Source organism: Ursus arctos, unplaced genomic scaffold (genome assembly GCF_023065955.2).
Source record: "Ursus arctos isolate Adak ecotype North America unplaced genomic scaffold, UrsArc2.0 scaffold_14, whole genome shotgun sequence".
NCBI lineage: Eukaryota > Metazoa > Chordata > Mammalia > Carnivora > Ursidae > Ursus > Ursus arctos.
This window is the reverse complement of record NW_026622808.1, coordinates 22,682,124-22,702,201: the sequence shown is the minus strand read 5'-3', so window position 1 is coordinate 22,702,201 and position 20,078 is coordinate 22,682,124. Positions and strand designations below refer to the sequence as shown.

General features: G+C 39.7%; 2 protein-coding genes across 2 annotated transcripts; both read right to left on the bottom strand.

Moving 5' to 3' along the window:
- Positions 1–9,320: 9,320 nt before the first annotated feature.
- On the bottom strand, positions 9,321–10,283 carry LOC113249242 (olfactory receptor 7A5-like). Its single transcript, XM_026490755.4, has one exon. It carries the CDS (start codon positions 10,281–10,283, stop codon positions 9,321–9,323), a length of 963 nt encoding a protein of 320 aa, XP_026346540.4.
- An 8,597-nt stretch (positions 10,284–18,880) lies between these two features.
- On the bottom strand, positions 18,881–19,813 carry LOC113249245 (olfactory receptor-like protein OLF4). The gene has a single exon (XM_026490759.3). The coding sequence runs from the start codon at positions 19,811–19,813 to the stop codon at positions 18,881–18,883; it is 933 nt and encodes a 310-aa protein (XP_026346544.2).
- Positions 19,814–20,078: the final 265 nt, after the last annotated feature.

Genomic DNA, 20,078 nt, shown 5'->3' with positions numbered 1-20,078 from the left:
GTAAAGAGAACTTACGATATGCACAGGTGTCTTTTCGTACAGTCCATTGGAAGTGCGTGAATGTGTAAGTGTGTATAACACAGAATAGTTTTAAAAGTAATGGAGCCTTTTGAAGAAAGAACAGTGAAAATGCACTGAAGTTAAGCAGAGTGGCTCAAAACGACTGTCTGAAAAGAACTTGAAAGAAGACCCAAAACCAGATTCTGAACAAAAAGATTTAAAAGAGTAATAATTTAATGAAATTGACATGTGTCCAAAAACAAATAAGATTGCCAAGGACTTGGGAATAAAAGAATTTGAAAAAGTCTTTTAATGTGGAGAGAAGCAGTATCTAAAGTTTTAGTGTCGTGTCACATAAAGAGATATGGGACCAGTGTGTTTATGGAAGGTAAAGGTGATTCTTGGTGAAACGTAAAGAAGAATCCTTTCCAAGTGATGGCATTTGTATTTTAGAAATAGATCCAATCATAAAAGTCCACAGGAACAATAAGGACTACAGAGATGTGGACACTAGTTGGAAATATGTATAATGGGCAATTTGTGAACAATAAGGATGAAGAAGGACATTCACTTTATGTTTCGGAAAGCAGGTATTCACAAGTAAAGGGTATTAAGATGACATTCAGTTCTAGAAAATCAGTGGAGGAAATATATTATGACTAACTCACAGATTTTACCACAAAATTCATACACTCTCGCACATTCTCTCTACACATACATAAAAAAGCAAAATAGCAAGTAGCTAAATTCGTGAAATAAACAGCAATTCTTTGGAAGAACATAATAAAAAACAGAAATAAAACCACTTCAACCCCACTACGCAAACCACAAGGACTCCCACAGACAATTTTCAACAGAGAGTGTGTGGCTAGCTAACCCCGACCATGTTCAGGCTCACAGGTACTGAGGTAGTAGGAAAGGAAGCTCATTAGCACACCCTTTTCACATAATATATTTTAAAAATTTCATGTGAACACTCAAGGAGAGGAGGCACTGTGATACGTAGGTTTCATGTACTGCTCTTGCAAGGAAGTACCTGCGAGAATTCTTTCGTCTTGTGTTTTTCCTCAGTATGGAAATATAGTCTAATATGTCCCATCTTAAAAGAGACAAGGCTTGTCCTCACTTGACTGCATATCCCTCCAGAGCTAATACTTGACTTTTCTACTCTGGTTAAGTGCAAAAATCCTTGGTCTCATGTTCTTCTTTCATGCTTCCCATCCCCTGTCTAATTGGGTTTCTATTATTATCATTTAGTAGGTAAGTTTGAACCTTGCATTTCTGAGTTCAATATTCACTTCTATTTTTAGCATCATAAATACGTAAATGAATCAATCAATACATTTCTTAAGCCAGCAAACAGCCACAGCAAACTCTCAGCTCTAGATTGGGCTGGACTGGCCCTCAGGTGACCTCAGATAAATGCTCTTGACTTTCATTCTCTTGACCTTCTCCTGCAGTCCCTACTGGGCAGTAAAACTCATCTAGATGGGGTCTCTGAGAGGAAGGTCTCTACATGGACATCAAACTACCTGTCTGGTTGGTAAGATGATGGAGGATGGAGCTCTGTCCCCAGACAAGAGAGCAGGAATGATTCAGACTTCAGTGCCCCATCCAGACTCAGGACTGCACAAGAGACGACCAGGTCTTGTCCAGCCCGAGGTTGCCTGTGCTGCAGGACTGCAACAGAGGAGTATTTACAGCTGGTTCAGTCTGCTCATTAGGCACATTTCCCTCTGTTCCTCCCACCTGTAGGCACATGATTTCCCTGTGGGACACTAGTGTGGACAGAAAGGAGCGTTTTCCTGTTGAATTTCTTCCTAGGAGACCAGGTGACAAGCCAGGTGACAAGCCAGTTTTTCTTACTCTTTTTCTATGACTCTGTCTGCCTTTCAGAGATCTCAGCTCCCAGCCCCTTATCCCACTCCCAAGTGAACATATTCTCTCTCTTTTTTTTGTTTTAATTTTTAAATTTAAATTCATTTAGCCAACACATAGCACATCATTTGTTTTTGATGTAATGCTCAATGAACATCTTCTCCTTTTTAAGGCTGAGGAATCTGTCTTGACTAGATCCCTTGGGTTCTTCAGAGCATTGACGTGTGATGGAGACACAACTCCTGATATCTCTAAAAAGTTACTTTTCCCTTTCTCAAAATGGATGATGTTTATTCCTTTAATATAAAACCCTGGACTCTACACTCCGTAGCTTCATGACAATTTTGCCAAAACAATTAGGAATTTCAGACTTCTGTCACAAATTCTGGGCTATGACTTAAAATATCAGTATAAAATACTTGTTTAGGGGCGCCTGGGTGGCACAGCAGTTACGCATCTTCCTTCGGCACAGGGCGTGATCCCGGCGTTATGGGATCGAGCCCCACATCAGGCTCCTCTGCTCTGAGCCTGCTTCTTCCTCTCCCACTCCCCCTGCTTGTGTTTCCTCTCTCTCTGGCTGTCTCTATCTCTGTCGAATAAATAAATAAATAAATAAATAAATAAATAAATAAATAAATCTTTAAAAAATAAAAAAAATAAAATATTTGTTCAATGTAAGAGATATTTTATGCGCTATGATCCAAGTTTAGCGCCTTATAGGAGTTGCCTTATTTAATTTTTATAAAAGTTCATTCTGTGAGGAAGCACTAGTGTGAACTCCATTCCCCATGGAGAAATGGGGCTTGAAGAATTTAGTGAGCTTCTCAAAGTTATCACTGCAGAAAGGGATGGCTGCTAATTGTATTCTCTCAGGATGCTCCCAGTTTTCAACCTCTGTGCCAGTCGTCCCAACCAGAGGTGGTCCTTTCCCCTGGGCATATCTGGCACTATCTAAGAGATGCTGTTAAACACCTCCAATGAGCAGGACAGCTCCCAAAACAAGTAGAGACTCTGCCTCATAGGTCAAATTGAGAGTGTGAGATGATGCACTCTAGGCCAGCACTTCTCCAACATCAAAGTGCATGTGGATCACCTAGGATTCTAACTCAAATGCAAATTCTGCTTTAGCAGGTGCTGGTGGGCCCAGGAGTTCAGCATTTCTAACAAGCTCCTGAGTGACGTTGATGTTGCAGCTCATGGTCTGTGCACCACTCTTTGAGTAGCTGTCGTCCTGTGATAGAGTAAGGTGCAGGTGGTTGTAGGTGTTCTTCACAAAAAAAAATTGTGTTTGCATAAAATGTTGAATGACTAGTATATCCAGTCATTCTAGGGGTTGTGAGAAATTCTGTGTTGTGTGTTTGTTTGTTTCACAAAGATAGAAGTGTTTTTTGAATGCTGATACTACACCCACGGAGTAGAGAGACCTGAAGTATGGAGTATGGAGACCTGAAGGCAATTGGGACTTGCTTTATAACTTAGCTCCTTTCATGTCCTAGAAGTCAGGTCTATCTGGCTATGTGAAAAAAGATGATCCCGTAGCCATGGATTGCTTCTAACCACAGGGCATCACAGGGTAGCACAGAAAAAAACATATATATATATATATATATATATAGAGAGAGAGAGAGAGAGAGAGAGAGAGGGAGAGAGAGACAGAGAGGTTTAAGGTAGCAAATGGAATAAGGCTGCTAACCATCTGAACTTAAACTAAGATTGGCCAAGATTATGCATTTGGAACTAATGTAATCATCATGGTCCTCTGAATGTGAGCGAGGAAGGCAGAATAGTTGGATCAGAGAGATGTGAAGATGGCACATTGCTGCCTTTGAAGATGAAAAAGGGCAATGAGCCAAAGAATGCTTGTTGTCACTAGAAACTACAATAGACAAGAGAGCAGAGTTTTTCTTGGAGCATTCAGAAGGACCCAGGACCTGCAGACAGCTTCATTTTAGCCCATTGAGACTTATTTCAGACTTCTGAACTCCAAAATTGTAGGAGCATAAATTTGTTTCTTGAAGCCTCTAGTTACAGCAGAAATAAGAATGAAATACAGGTATTTATGCAATAAAATTGTTTTGGAGGAAAGCAAATTTTGGTCTCCGAATTAATTCATTTCTCTTCTCTTGGGTAAGGACATTTTGTGTTGAAATTCAAGCTTAAATGGAAGGAAAAAAAAAAACAAAGTAGATTCAATTTGAGCTTCTGCTCCATTGCTTAAGTGGAATAGAAAAAGTGAATTCCCCATTGCTAACATATAAATGTGATTTTATTTATTTATTTATTTATTTATTTATTTATTTATTTATTTATTTAATAAGTAATCTCTGTGTCCAATGTGGGGTTTGAATTTTCTACCCTGAGGTTAAGAGTTGCATGCTCCACTGACTGAGCCAGTTAGGGGTCCTGTGACTTCAGTTTCAAATATAAATTCTGACTTTGAGCCCTTTGTGCATTAACATTAGAAAAAGTAATTCATTACTAAAATTAAGTTCATGGGGCGACTGAGTGGTGAAGTGGGTTAAGCATCAGACTCTTGGTTTTGGCTCAGATCATGATCTCAGGTGGTGGGATTGAGCCCCACATAGGGCTTTGTGCAGCAGGGAGTCTGCTTGAAGTTCTTTCTCCCTCTCCCTCTGCCCCTCCCACTAGAGCTTTCTCTCTCTCTAAAATAAAGAAATCTTTCAAAAATTAAATTACGTTTGCCCATTCTACCTTAAGTCTTTTTGTCTAACTTTCTACATCCTTTTAATTTCATGCTAATTTAAATATTCACTCTTTTGATTTCTATCCTCTCCAAATTTCTTTCAAATTTCCTTTCAACATAAAAGATGGGATTACTGAGTGTGTGTTGTTCATACATGTGTAAGAGTGTATTTGTATGAAATAATGTACAAATGCACACATACATATATGTACATTTGCTCCTTACCCATGAAAGACTTAATAGACAGCAACTATTTCCAAACACTGTATTTATTCCTAACAACATCCACCTGAATTAGGCTTATTATCCCACATCACCATCAGAAATAAGAAAACAGAGGTTTCTGGTTTATTACAGTTTTTACAATTCCATAACAAATTCTTAAAACTTTTGTGCATGTTATATGCAAATAATGAATCATGGAACATTGCATCAAAAACTGGGGATGTACTCTATGGTGCCTGATATAACAAAACAAAAATTATTTAAAAAAATAAAAATAAAGTAATTGTTAGAGACAAGAAAAAAAACTTTGGTCTTGACATATATATAAATGGACTGTTGCAATATGCACTATTAATTTTTGTATGATCAGAAAATTTTGTGTTTTAAATCTGTTTAGTTTATTGTATGTCATTGTATTTCAAGAAATTGTTTAAAAGAAAAAAATCTGTTATAATTAATGAATGCAGCAGGACATAAAGTCAATATATAAAAATTGATTGCATCTCTATACACTAATAACAAATAATCAGAAAGAGAAATTAAGGAAACAATCCCATTTACCACTGCAACAACAGGAATAAAATACCTAATAATAAATTTAACCAAGGAGACAAAACACCTGTACACTGAAAACTATCAGATGTTTCTGGAAAAAATTTGAAGATGACACAAAGAAATGGAAAGATATGCCATGCTTGTTGATTGGAGGAATGAATACTATTAAAATGCCCATACTACCCAAAGAAATATGTGGATTCAGTGCAATCCCCATCAAAATTCCAGTGGCATTTTTTACAGAAATAGAACAAACACTCCTACAACGTTTATGGAATCACAAAGACCCCAAATAGACAAAACAATCACAGAAAGAAGAATAAAGCTAGAGGCACCATACTCCTTGATTTCAAAGTATATTACAAAGCCATGGTAATCAAAACAGTATGATAATGACATAAAAAACATACAGATCAATGGAACGGAATAGAGAACCCAGGAATAAACCCAAAGATATGTGGTTAATTAGCTTACAACAAAGGAGGCAAGAATATACAACAAGGAAAGAATGGTGTCTTCAATAAATGGTATTGAGTAAACTGGACAGCCATATGCAAAAGAATGAAACAGGACTACTATCTTATACCATAGGCAAAAATTAACTCAAAATGGATTAAAGGCTTGAATGTAGGACCCGAAGCCATAAAACTCCTAGAAGAAAACATTGGTCTTGGCAATGAGTTTTAGAATTTGACACCAAAAGCAAGGAAACAAAAGCAAAAATAAACATGTCTACCTCAAACTAAAAACTTCTGCACACCAAAGGAAACCAACAACAAAAGGAAAAGTCAACTTCCTGAATGGCAGAGAATATTTGCACATCATATATCTGATAAGCGGTAAATATTCCAAATATATAAAGAACTCATACAACTCAATAGCAACAAACAAACAAATCATCTGACTAAACAATGGACAGATGATCTGAATAGAAGTTTTGCCAAAGACATACAGATGGCCAACAAGTGCATGAAAAGATGCTCAACGTCAGTACTCACCAGGGAAAATCAGAACCACAATGAGATATCACTTCACGCCTCTTGGAATGGTCCAAAAGATAAGAAACAGCAAGTGTTGGTGGGATGTGGAGAAAAGGGAACCCTGTGCATTGTTGGTGAAAATGGAAATTGCAGCCACTGTGGAAACAGTGTGGAAGTTTCTTGACACATTAAAAATAGAACCACCATATGATACAGCAATTCTACTTGTAAGCATTTATCTGAAGAAAGCAAAAACCCATGTTCAAAAAGGTACGCACACCTCCATTTCATGGCAGCGTAATTACAATAGTCAAAACATGGAAACAACCTAGATTTTTATCAGTGGATGAATGGATAAAGAAAGTGTGCTGCACTGGGTGATGTATGGAAGTGTTGAATCCCTACATTGTACACCTGAAAGTAATGTAACATCATATGTTCACTATACTGGAATTAAAATAAAATAAAAAAGAAATTGTGCCATATGTATATATATATATATATATATATATATATATATATATATATATACACATATTTATATATATACACATATTTATACACACACATATGTAATGGTATACAATTTAGCCATACTAATGAATGAAATCTTGGCATTTGTGACAGAATGGGTGGACCTTGAAGGCATTGTGCTCAGTGAAATAAGTCAGGCAAAGAGACACAAATCCCATATTATCTCACTTATATGTGGGATCTTAAAAACAAGACAAAACCAAACCAAACCAAGCTTGTGGATATGCAGAACAGATGGGCAGCGGTCTGAGCTAGGGTGTGGGGAGTGGGTGAAATGGGCAAAAGTGACAAAAGCTGTAAATTTCCCGTTATAAAATGAGTAAGTCAAAGGGTTGTCATGTCCAGCATGGTGACTATAGCCAACAAAACTGTGTTGTAGATTTGAAAGTAGCTAGGAGAGGGGAGCTTCACAACTGTCATCATGAAAGAAGTTCGTAACTGTATATTGTGATGGATTTAACTGAACTTACTCTGATCAGTTTGCAATATATACAAATACTGAACCATTCCATTGTACACCTGAAATTAATGCAACGTGATGTCAGTTATATGTTAACATCAACAACAACAACAATAATAGTGACAAGGGACAGTTCATTGATAACATTGGCTCAGGGCTAAGTCACAAGTATCGTGGGCCCAGGTGAGTGTCGCAGGCATTCGTAGCCTATAGAATCGCTATCCATTGGCTGAGGTTAAAAGGGATGATGACATAGTCTACGTCATCAGAAGAGCACTCAAGGAATAAAAAAGAATGACAACAGACCCAACATGAAAACTGTGATTTCACATTTTCCTCTATGATGAAATTACATAAATGTCCTTAGATGCCAAGTGTAGTTTTATCCGTATGAGTAATACAACTCATGATTATTCCTTCAGGAAGACTAGGGAAATTTTACTTGGCATGACATATGTCATTTGAAAAGAAATCATTTTTAAGAAATCAAAGTGGTCTTGTAAATGATACGGAAATTTTCAAATATTTCTGAATCATGGTTGGGAAAAACTGTGGGAATGTATGATAATGGACAAAGGGAAAAACAGTATGTATATCAGACAGTGCAGAAAGCTTAGTCAATGGAGTTTTTTGAAATTGTATGGAGAAGTTGAATTCTTTTTTTAAAATTTTATTTTATTTAAATTCAATTTAGTTAACATATAGTGTATTAGTAGTTTCAGAGGTAGAGTTCAGTGATTCGTCAGTTGCATAGAACACCCAGCGTTCATTACATCATGTGCCTTCCTTAATGCCCATCACCCAGTTACCCCATCCCCTCATCCATCTGTTCCAGAAACTCTCAGTGCCTCCTATAGTTAAGAGTCTCTCATGGATTGTCTCCCTCTCTGATTTCATCTTATTTTATTTTTCTCTCCCTTCCCCTATGATCCTCCATTCTGTTTCTTAAATTTTACATGTGAGTGAAATCATATAATAATTGTCTTTAGTGAAGCTGAATTGTAAGAAATGGAAGTTTCTGGAAATACATAGGAGCAGATTCTATTTCATAGTGATCAAAGAATAGTTTTACACAAAAGATTTACAGCAGCCGTGTTTTGGTTTTGAACAGGAAAGGAGGGCACCTGGGTGGCTCAGTTGGTTAAGCGTCTGCCTTTGGCTCAGGTCATGCTTCTAGGGTGCTGGGTTGAGCTTGCATCAGGCTTCTTGCTCAGCAGGAAGTCCGCTTCTCCCTTTCCCACTCCCCATCTCCCCACCCCCCCACTCTTGTGCTCTCTCTCTCCCTCTCTCTATCAAATAAATGAATAAAATATTTTAAAAAAGAAAAGGAATGGAAACTTTATTATTATTATAGAAACCTAACATAGACAGGAGAGAGAAGGAATCTACACATAGATGAAATTAATAGTAGGCAGTAAATGAGAATAAGGCAGTTACATTAAACCCAGTGCTTACAACATACAATCTCATCAGCTGGGGAAGGCCCTGGAAACAGCCAGACCGGAGTCCTGATTGGGAGGCCTGGGCAGAGCCCAGGTGAGCAACTGACCATCCTCATAATGGCCACATTCATAGGGCAAATAATAAGGTTTGAAATTAAACATCTGCATTGCCTATGTGCCATTTGGAACAAGCTGCGATTCCATGTTATTATGTTTCTGTATTTTCAAAAAGCCTGGGTTATGTGTGTCTGCCTCCTCTCCTGGATTGTATTTCGGGGGACCAGTCCAGACTGGAGCAGGTGGGGGCAAGAGACAAGATTTGTAGCTCTTGGCATCAAGACCAGAAGAGTCAGTTCTGACCTGGAGACCAGATAGTATATTTAGACAACTAGGCTCCCAAGGTTATTCCCACAGCAGGAGTCTCACAAACAACATTCCTTAGCCTGTCTGTGTACATGCAGGTCCACGTGGTCTGTTATGTGGGACAAGCCACAAATGCATGTATCCATACAGAACACATAGCGTTGACCTTGCAATCAAGGTCACTTCTTCACCACTAGGACAAGTGTGCCTTTTATAGCTGCCCTCCTGGAGAATCTTATCAGAGCCCCTTTTATGTCTCTGTTCCTCAGGCTGTAGTTGAAAGGGTTCACCATGGGGGTGACCACCGTGTACATCACCGAGGCCACTGCACTTGCGTGGGAGCTCTGGGTAGCAGCAGAGCTCAGGTACACTCCCAGGACTGTGCAATAAAATAAGGAGACAACTGAGAGGTGAGATGCACAGGTGGAAAATGCTTTATACTTGCCCTGAGCTGATGAGATTCTATGTATGGAGGAAATAATCTTTGAGTAAGAGTAAAGGATCCTGGCAAGGGGACCACCAGCCAGCAGCATAGTGGAAACATATAACACTGTGTCATTAAGAAAGGTGTCAGAACAGGCAATTTGAATCATCTGATGGAGTTCACAGAAAAAGTGGGGGATTTCCACCTCTGAACAGAAGGAAAGCTGCAACAACATTAAGCTCTGTAACAAGGAATTCAGGACTCTCATGATCCAGGACACCAGAACCAGCAGTCCACAGAGGTGGGGGATCATGATGACCGTGTAGTGCAGGGGGTGACAGATGGCCACGAAGCGATCATAGGCCATCACAGCCAGGAGAAAGTCATCCCAGCCTGCAAAGAGTGTGGAAAAATAGGTCTGGCTGATGCATCCTGGATAGGATATAACATTTTTCTGTGTCTGTATATTCACCAGCATCTTTGGGATGATGGTAGAGATGACACAGATGTCTAGAAAGGACAGGTTGGCCAGGAAGAAGTACATGGGGGTGTGGAGGTGGGAGTCAGAGCTGACGGCCAGGATGATGAGCAGGTTTCCACACACAGTGATCAGGTACATGGAGAGGAAAAGTCCAAATATGAGGGGCTGCAGGTCTGGATCATTTGATAATACCAGAAGAAGAAATCTTGAAATTTGGGTGTCATTGCCTGGTCCCATGTGGTTGCTGTGATGACTAGAAGTTAGGAAAAAATGATTAATTTTAACACAGTTGGGTATTAGTAACATGGCAGAAATGCTATAATTACCAATGACGTGGGGAAAAATAAGCAGACATGAAGGAAACTGGATAGGGTATTATCTTTTCTGGAAGATCTGGAAGACCTAAAACAAGGTGACAGTTGAAGAGAGATCTCAGGGAAGACTGCACAGGAGACAGGAGATTATCTGGGTACATGTGTCTCCTTCAGGAGAAATAGCCAGTGAAAAGGCCCTGAGAAAGGTACCTGTTTTGGACAGATATCCAGAACTCACAATGGAGCCAGTGTGGTCAGGACAGCAGCAAGAGGGAGAGCGATGAGAAGTGGTATCAGGGAATGTTGAGGAATGAGGTGACCTCCCCACTGCAGGTGAGACGTCAAGACACAGGGAGTCCTTCATTCACATGGTGTTCCTTGCACTTCATTAATTTGTGTCCAAGGAATCCTGTCAATAGAAATGGATCCCTTCCTTATTTCCAGGTGTTGGTTAACATCCTGGAGTCTGTATTTTAAGGGTCCCATATCGGCACACTATGGACTCCTGGGGCCCTGTGACTGCCAGGCTCTTCACACCTCCAGCTACAATATTTAGGAAAGAAATGTACTAGTTAAGCTCTCAACATCAAATTATCATTACCCTAATGAATATAGAAAAGTACACAAATTCCAGTTGGTAAGACTCCCATGAACTTGGAACTTGGTGCTCCATTTTAATATGAACATTTTGTCCTGCATTTAGAGAAGTATAAAAAACTCAGAAGGAAGAGAAAAGGAACAGAGGGGAGAAAGTTCTTGTAAGCCCTGATGGTCCCTGAGAGATCGTGATGACAAGAAACGTTCCCTGATTCTGGCTGCATTCCAATGCTAGGTATATCCCTTCAATGCCCAAAATACCTAATAAAACAGCAAAAACCAATTTCTCCAAAAGAGAGAAGAGTGATGTATTTATGATGTCAGGTCACCTTAATGTACGAACATCTGCTAGAAATATGAGCAAAAAGGACTAAATCCACAACTGACCAAAGGAAATACACGATGTGCAAAAATAGCAGGTATTTACCAAGATGAAATGGTAAAAGACTCCTCTAAATGATATTAAATCACCATTTTGGAATCTGTGAACGAGTTTTGAACCTTGGATCTACCACACGTTCGATGTCTGAATTTGAGAAGACAACACATTCATTATAAAATGTTAACATTCTCACCAGAATACTGGGGGTAGTGGTACCATCCTCCCGGGGTGGTCGACAGATTGAGTCCATATGTGTAAAAAGTTGAGCATAGTTCCTTCCTGTTAGTATATGAACAGTTATTCTCTGGTCAGTCATGTTTGTGTGTGTGTGTGTGTGTGTGTGTGTGTACATACATGTGGATTTGTGTGTTTGCATGCGCACACATGTTTGATCATAATGTAAAAGGCATGTTTACTGTGGAGAAAAAAAAATGGAATCCACTGCAGTAAAGGAAGAAAATGGTTTAATACAAGGCCAGTGGCTGCTAATGTGGGAGAAACAGTATGGATGAGGAGTTTACAGAAAACGAGGTTGCAGAGGTCAGCGTGGGTGCTGATGTCACATCAGACTCCAAGGAGCCCGTGCTGACTGCTCCACTGGCCTCATGATGGGGTCCACCTCAGGCCCCTGATCTAAGTGTCATATCTGTCCCTATACCCTGTTTATTTGACCACACTTGTTTTTATGTGGCCTGAGAGTGGATGAGGCTGGCTCTTCTCTGACTTTCGTTGGTGGCATTCATTCCTTTGTTGCCTTGGGCTTTGGGGTTTGCTCTTTGTTTGACACAAAATCCAATGGGTACATGCCTGTTCTGGTTCTCTGTTCCTCGTCTGCCATGCAGAAGCCTTCCCAGATTCTGCAGAATCTGGCATGTTCCATGACAATCTATCCCTTTCTGTATATGATTTATCTTTGAAGACCCTGTATCATATGAGCACTTAGTTCCCTGCTCTGCATTCTAATATATGATCCAAAGGACCAGGGCCTCCCCTGCTTTGTTTGACTCCTTGTGCTCACAAAGGTGCACATTTGTATAGAAACAAGCTTTTTAAAAATGAGAATTCATTAAAAGAAGGAATGGTAGGGAAAATAAACTCATGTTAAACAGGTGAATTTAAATAACTGTCATCAACAAAACTGAACAATAATCTAATACTAACATCTTAGAGAAAGGATACACAACAACAAAAATCACATCAACGTGGGTCTCTAATTCAGGATGAAATGGCTAAAAGAACAGGAAAATATACTTTTTAATACACAGTGCTAGAAGCAGTAGCTCAAGTTATAATTTGATAATATGTGACCATAACTGGACTCAATCATGCTTATGAGAAAGATGCAGGGAATCTTCCATTGAATACAAAAGAACATGTTTCACATAATGACAGGAGGGGATTATTATTTTAAAAAACAAATCTAATTCCAAAATTTAAAAAAATGGTAGGAAAAAAGGAAATAAAGAAAATTAGATGTGAAATAAGATGGCAATATGTACAAAAGCAATTCTTACTACTAAGGATGCAGAAGAATTTCAATGTTCAAAAGCAATGAGGGGAACATGATGTGACCAACTGACAGATGGGACCTCAGAAAATACGTAGCCTTTCACTGGATCCCGTACATACATCTATACACAAAATAAGGATTAAGTGGCAAACAGCAATGTTGGTGAAAAAAAAAATTGCCATTCTTTTTTGAAAGAATGGGATCAAAAGATAATAAAAACACACAGATCCCAGTACCTGAAAGCAATGTACTTGCAGAAACAATATGCATATATTAAGTAAAGGGCAACAACATTAAAAATACATTCAGCCGCCTTGGTAATAAAATTGCAAAGTAATGTTCCTTGACATATCCCTTCATGCATATTAGGTAATTTTTTTCCAGTGAATATCGATGAGAGAGACAATACTGTGAAGTGTATGTCTTAAAAACTGACATCACAAGGTAGCGTTTACCTCCATGGGCCTGAATCCTTCTAATAAATACAGAACAAGATAAATGTACCCGGTCTGAACATATTAAAAAATGCTCACACCCCAAGCCTGATACTCTTGTTTCCTTACACCCTTAGCTGCAAAACTCCTTGAATATGTTCTAATTTCACTGGAACCACTTTATGTCCCCCAGTCCTTCCTCTGTCTCAACCAACTGAATTTCTGTTCCCACCATGTATTGTCAGAATGATCCCTGTAATGCTGAGTCCAGTGAAAACTGCTTTTTAAGATATATTAAGTAAATTATTTTTAAAGTTAGTAATCAACCCAGCAAACAAACATGCAATCTCTTGGCTCTGGAATAGGCTGGTTGGGCTCTCAGGTGACCTCAGGTAAAGGTTCTCAGGTTCCATTCTCTCTGATCCTTTCCTGAAATACCTGCTGAGCTCTGAGACCCTCCTGGGTGGGATCTATAACATGAAAGTCTGTGTGGAGATCCGAATTCATCCCTGGATGGTTGATGATGGAGACTAAAGCCCTGTTCCCAGACAGAACAGCAGGAAGCGGTGAAGCATGGGTCCCCCAGCCAGACTTAGGAACCCAAAGGCAACAACCACGTCCTTTCCTGCACAAGGATGCACCATGGTAAGGGGCTGTAGCACAGGAGATGTTTATAGTCTGCTCATTAGGCACTGTTTCCATTGTTACCCTCACCTCTGAGCATATTATTTCCCCATGGACCACTGGTCTGGACAGAAAGGAAATTTCTTCCTGCTAATTCTGTGTTTCCAGGAGACCAGATTAGAAGTCAGGTGAATCTAGGTTTTCTTACTTCTTCTCCACGATCTTGCCTGCCTTCCAGAGCTCCAATCTCCTTACATATTATCCCAGTTTTCAGTTAATGCTTTCTCCAAATCTAAGACTGAGGAACCGGCTTAATCATGGCTCATGGACCTCCAAAGTACTGTCTTATGACAGAGAAGATCTCCTGATAGATCTAGAAAATTGCTACTCCCCACATCAATAAGAGAGAAGGGACCTTGATTTGCTTTAAACATATAGATACTATGCCCTTGTCTTCATGATGCTTTTGATTAATCAATTAGGTGATTCATGCTTATAACACAAATTCAGAGCTGCCATTTACTGCTTCATTTTGAAAAGTTCATTAGTTATGAGATATTTAGATCATTTTATGCACCATACACTGAGTGAGAATCCTATGTGGATTGTTTTATTTCATTTTTACAAAATTCCACTCTGTAAGGTCTGTACTATAATGAACCTTATTTGACACTTGTAAAAGTGGGGCTCAGAAGTCTGGAGTGAGCTATCCTGAGTTAAGAGCTGAGGGAGGGATGAGCTTTGACTGGAACTCCACCAAGATATTTCCATTTCTCATGCTCTAGGTCAGTGATTCTCAACCAGGGGCCATTTTGCCTCCAGAGAAAACTTGACAAGTATGGAAAAATCTCTGTTGTCATAACTAGGGAGGGGCTACTGGCACCTAGTGGGTCGAGGCAAGAGATGTTGCCCCATATCCTCCAATGCACAGGATGGCCCCACCACAAAGAATTATCTACCACAGATGCCAACAGTGGGAGGTTGAGAAACACTATTCTAGACCAGAACCTCTCTAACATTAATGTGTATTTGAATCACTTGAGGATCCTGCTCAAATTCAGATAAGTGTGGGGCTTAGACATCCTGTCATTGTAACTGTGTCCCAGAGCCTACTGATGCCACCAGCCCTGATCTGTGGAACAGTTTTTGAGTACTAAGGCTGTGGTTCAGTGTTTGAGTCAGGGATAGTTGTTTCTAGACCTTCTCTACCAAGAATCCTCATGCTCCCCACAGGACTGATCTTAGGTGGTCACATGATGGACTCCCAGATGCGAGGTTGTGCATGCTCAAGTTTATGTGTGCTTCTTGGTTATTTCCCTCCTGAGCTGTGCTGCCTCAGGGGAGGGATGGTGCCATATGGAAGAGATGCATAGGACAAGGTATGAGGTAGTGGTGTGGAGCTTCCACGCCTTCTCCAGGTATGCACTCTACCCGTCTCCATGTGTTCACCAACCTGGAAGCATTCTGAACCATCATTTGGGGTTTCATGGAAGCTGCAGTAGACATGATTGATTAAATCATTGGCCATTGGTGATTAGACTCCATCTCCAGCTCTTCTCCCTTCCCAGTTGGTCAGGTGATGAGAAGTAAAGTTCCAGTTCTCTAATCACATAGTTGGTCCCCCTGACAAGCATCCCCTCTTCTTAGGTGCTTTCCCAATGTCACCTCATTAACCTACAAAAGACATCTTTATGGCTCTCATCACTTAGGAAATTTGAAGTTTTAGAAATTCTGTCCCAGAAATGGGGATGAAGACCAAATATATGGTTTTTTTAGTATAAATCACAATATTGCATTTATATATGTAGCACCGGATGAAAGCTTGATTGGAATTCTCTCGTGATGCATCCAGTTCTCAAACTCTGGTGCTGTGATTCTCAGCCAGACATGATCTTGCCCCTGGGGATATTTGGCCATGGCTGGAGGGATGCTGCTGAACATTTATAATCCTTGAGACAGCACCTAATTCAAATATTTATTCAGCCCCATATGTCAACAGAGAGAAGGTGAGAAATATGATTCTAGACCAGCACTTCTTCACCAAAGATTGTAGTTAAAATACAAATTCTGAGTCATTAGGTCTCCTGTGGGCCCAGGGACTCTGCGTTTCTAACAGGCTCCCAGGTGGTGTTGATGTGCAGTTCTTGGTCTGTGGGCAACAGTTTGAGAAAAAGACTGTGTTCCTGTTTTAGAGTCATGTGTAGGTAGTTTCATGTCTTCTCTATCAGGAATCTTCTGTGCCTGTAATTTTGAAAGAAGAGGTTTCCACATAACTCTATAGGTGTCGATAAATTCTCTGCTCAAGTCTTATATATAAGGACTCTTGAGTGACATAAAATAATTTATATTTCAAGAAGTCTTTGTAGTAGGCAGAATAAGGTCTTCCAAAAGATGTCCACATCCTAATGTAAAGAACTTTTGAAAATATTTTTTTACCTAGCAAGGAGAATGCAGCCTATAGATGGAATAAGGCTGCTAATCCCTGATCTTGATATAAAAAAGATTATCCTGGATTATCTAGAGAGGACTAGTGTAATCACAACTGTATTCTAAATATGGAAGAGGGAGGACAAAGAATTGGAATCTGAAAAACATTTCCAGACTCTGTGCTGTAGGCTTGAAGATGGAAGAAGGTCCACGAGGCAAAAAAGGGGCTAACCACTGAGAAGTGAAATAGGAAAGGGAGTGAATTCTCCTCTGGAGTGTCCAGAAGAATTGAAGCCCTGCAGACCTGTTAATTTTAGCCCCAAAGGACCCAATTCAAGCTTCTGCCCTTCTAGAAACTTAGGATAAATCTTTGTTTTAAGCCACTCATGTGGTCATTTGTTACAGGAGGACTAGGAATCAACATGGACAGAACTGGAGGGGATTATGCTAAGTGAAAAGTCAAGCAGTGAAAGACCATTATCATATGGTTTCACTTGTATGTGAAACACAAGAAATAGTGCAAAGGACAATAGGGGAAGGGAGCGAAACTGAATGGGAAGAAATCAGAGAGGGAGAAAAAGCATGAGAGACTCTCAACTCTGGGAAACAAACTGAGGGTTCCAGAAGGGAGGGGGTGTGGGGGATAAGGTAACCAGGTGATGGTTATTAAGGAGAGCATGTGTTGTGATGAGCACTGGGTGTTATATGCAACTAATGAATTGTTGAACTGTACATCAAAAACTAATGGTGTACATGTTGGCTAATTGAAAATAATAAAAAAAAGAAAAAAGAAGGACTAGGAATCAAATATAGACATTTGTTCAGAAAATTATTGTTTGTAGGAATGGAGTTTGAGCCTTTCATCTCATTCAGCAAACTTCCCTTGGGTAAAGGCATTTGGTATTGAAATCCCACCTTAACTCAAAGGAGAATATTAGTTTTAGTTTGGATATATTCTGCCTTATTTGCTGAGCAGTGATTTCCTGCTGCATAAATGTAAATGTGGTTTTGACGCTGAGGCTTTTGAAAATCTGGGATGAAAAACAATTCTTTATCAAAATTAAGGAAATCTTTGTGTCAAAATTCTACCTTCTTTCTATTTTACGTTGATTCAAATGCTTATTCTTTTCATTTGTACCCCATTCAACATTTAGGTTATCTTTCAACACAATAGATGGGATTTAAATAAGTCTTTGTGTGTCTACATAAACATGTGTAAATGTGTTTATTTGGGAGACAGATGCGTACAAATGTACACACACACAAACACAGTCACACTCCTAACCTTGAACATTTCCTTTGGACCCAACAAAATGCTTCTACATGTTCATTTCTGATGACTGTAATAGGAGCCTTAGTTAGGGTTCCTTCCAGGTAACCAAGAGAGGTTGGAAGGACATGCCTCTTTGCACAAAAGATGTGACCTGAACCACAGGACTGGACAGGATTTCAATCTCTCTAATGAGGCATCCTCTGATCCTGAGAATATATATGGATGGCATATGATGGATGATAACAATGTTGTTCGATCATTGCCCATTTCATGGTTATGACAAAATTTAGACAAGAGGAGGTATTTCATTTAGAGCAGAGAAAAGAGTCCTATGTCTATACAGCAGGAAGTGATTATGATTCAAGACAAACACCATAAACATGCCAACCAATTCTTTATCCCACTGGGAAAACAAAACCAACTCTTGTACAGGGATACCAAACTCCATATTTGAATGAGTAGCTGGACAACATAAAATGAAATATTTTGCTCAGTAATACAAAGTATACTTTCAATTTTTCGTCATCATATTTACAATCTTCCCTGGCTCAGCGGCCATATGATGTTAGTTTATTTATTCTAATACATGTGTCTCCACAGACTCCACTTGGCGAGTGTACTTGGCAATCACTTTTCTGATCAGTGTGGTGGGTACAGTGGACACAGCTGCATAGGGGGACATGATCATAATAAGGAGAATGAAGCTCAGTGACTCCCTATAGGACAAACTGTAAGTTAGTCTGCATGATCAGGATGAGCAACGAAGGCAGAGACTACAAAGTACTGATGGACACAAAGTGAATGATTGGGGTCTCATGCTTTCCTTCACTGTAAAATTACATAAATGGCTTTGGTTACCAAAAGTAGTTTTTCTATATGAATAATATGACTCATGGCTATCCTTTTAGTAAAACAAGAGAAAAATTACTTGGGATGATATGTGCTGTTTGAATAGAAAGGATTCTTAAGAAACCCATGGTACCCCATGACATAAATGGGACTTTCCAAATATATTTGATCAATGCTAGGGAAAACTTTGAAAAAGTGAGAAACGGACAAAGGGGAAAACTGTATATCAGACAAAGGAGAAGCTCAAGGAAGTGAGTTACTTAAATTTATGGAGAAATTGAATTCAAACAAATGGGGATTCCAGGAAATAAACAGAAGGAGCAGATACTATTTCAATAATCTGATCAAAGAATAACAGTTCCCAGCTCTGAGGCGGTGAGCCCTTCAAACATGGGCACTTCTTAAGCCTCAGGACGCTAGGCCCTTACAACACTGGATCCCCAGTGATTCCTTTCAGAGCCCTCTTTATGTTTCTGTTCCTCAGGCTGTAGATGAAGGGGTTCAGCATGGGCGTGACCACCGTGTACATCACCGAGGCCACTGCACTTGCGTGGGAGCTCTGGGTAGCAGCAGAGCTAAGGTACACTCCTAGGCCTGTACAATAAAATAAGGAGACAACTGAGAGGTGAGACACACAGGTGGAAAATGCTTTATACTTGCCTTGAGCTGAGGAGATCTTATATATGGAAGAAAGTATCTTAGAGTAAGAGTAAAGGACCCCAGCCAGGGGAGCACCACCCAACAGCACAGTTGCAAAATACATCACCATGTTATTAACAAAGGTGTCGGAACAGGCGTGCCCAACTACCTGATTGAGTTCACAAAAAAAATGGGGGATTTCCATGCCTGTACAGAAGGTCAGCTGCAACAGCATTAAGCTCTGTAACAAAGAATTGAGAACACTGATGATCCAGGAAACCAGAACCAGCAGTCCACAGAGCCGGGGGTTCATGATGACCGTGTAGTGCAGGGGGTGACAGATGGCCACGAACCGGTCATAGGCCATTGCGGACAGGATAAAGTCATCTAACTCTGCACAGAGTAGGAAAAAATACATCTGGCTGAGGCAGCCTTCAAAAGTGATGACTTGGCTCTGAGTCTGGATGTTCCACAGCATCTTGGGGACGGTGGTGGAGGTGAAGCAGATGTCTACAAAGGACAGGTTGGCCAGGAAGAAGTACATGGGGGTGTGGAGGTGGGAGTCTGAGCTGACGGCCAGGATGATGAGCAGGTTTCCAAACACAGTGACCAGGTACATGGAGAGGAAAAGCCCGAATATGAGGGGCTGCAGTTCTGGGTCCTCTGAAAATCCCTGAAGAAGAAACTCTGAAATTCGTGTATCATTATGTAGTACCATGTGGTGGAGATAACCACTAGAAAGGAAAAAAAAAAAAAAAGGTAAATATTCAAGCAAATGGACTTTATTTATTTATTTATTTATTTATTTATTTATTTATTATTGTTTCTTTACTCTACTTTTTTTCATTTTTTGGTTTTTGTTTAAAAAACAGTTTTTTTTAATTTTTTTATAATGTTCAGTTAGCCAACATAGAATACATCATTAGTTTTTGATGTAGTGTTCAGTGATTCGTTGGCTGCATATAACACCCAGTGCTCATCAC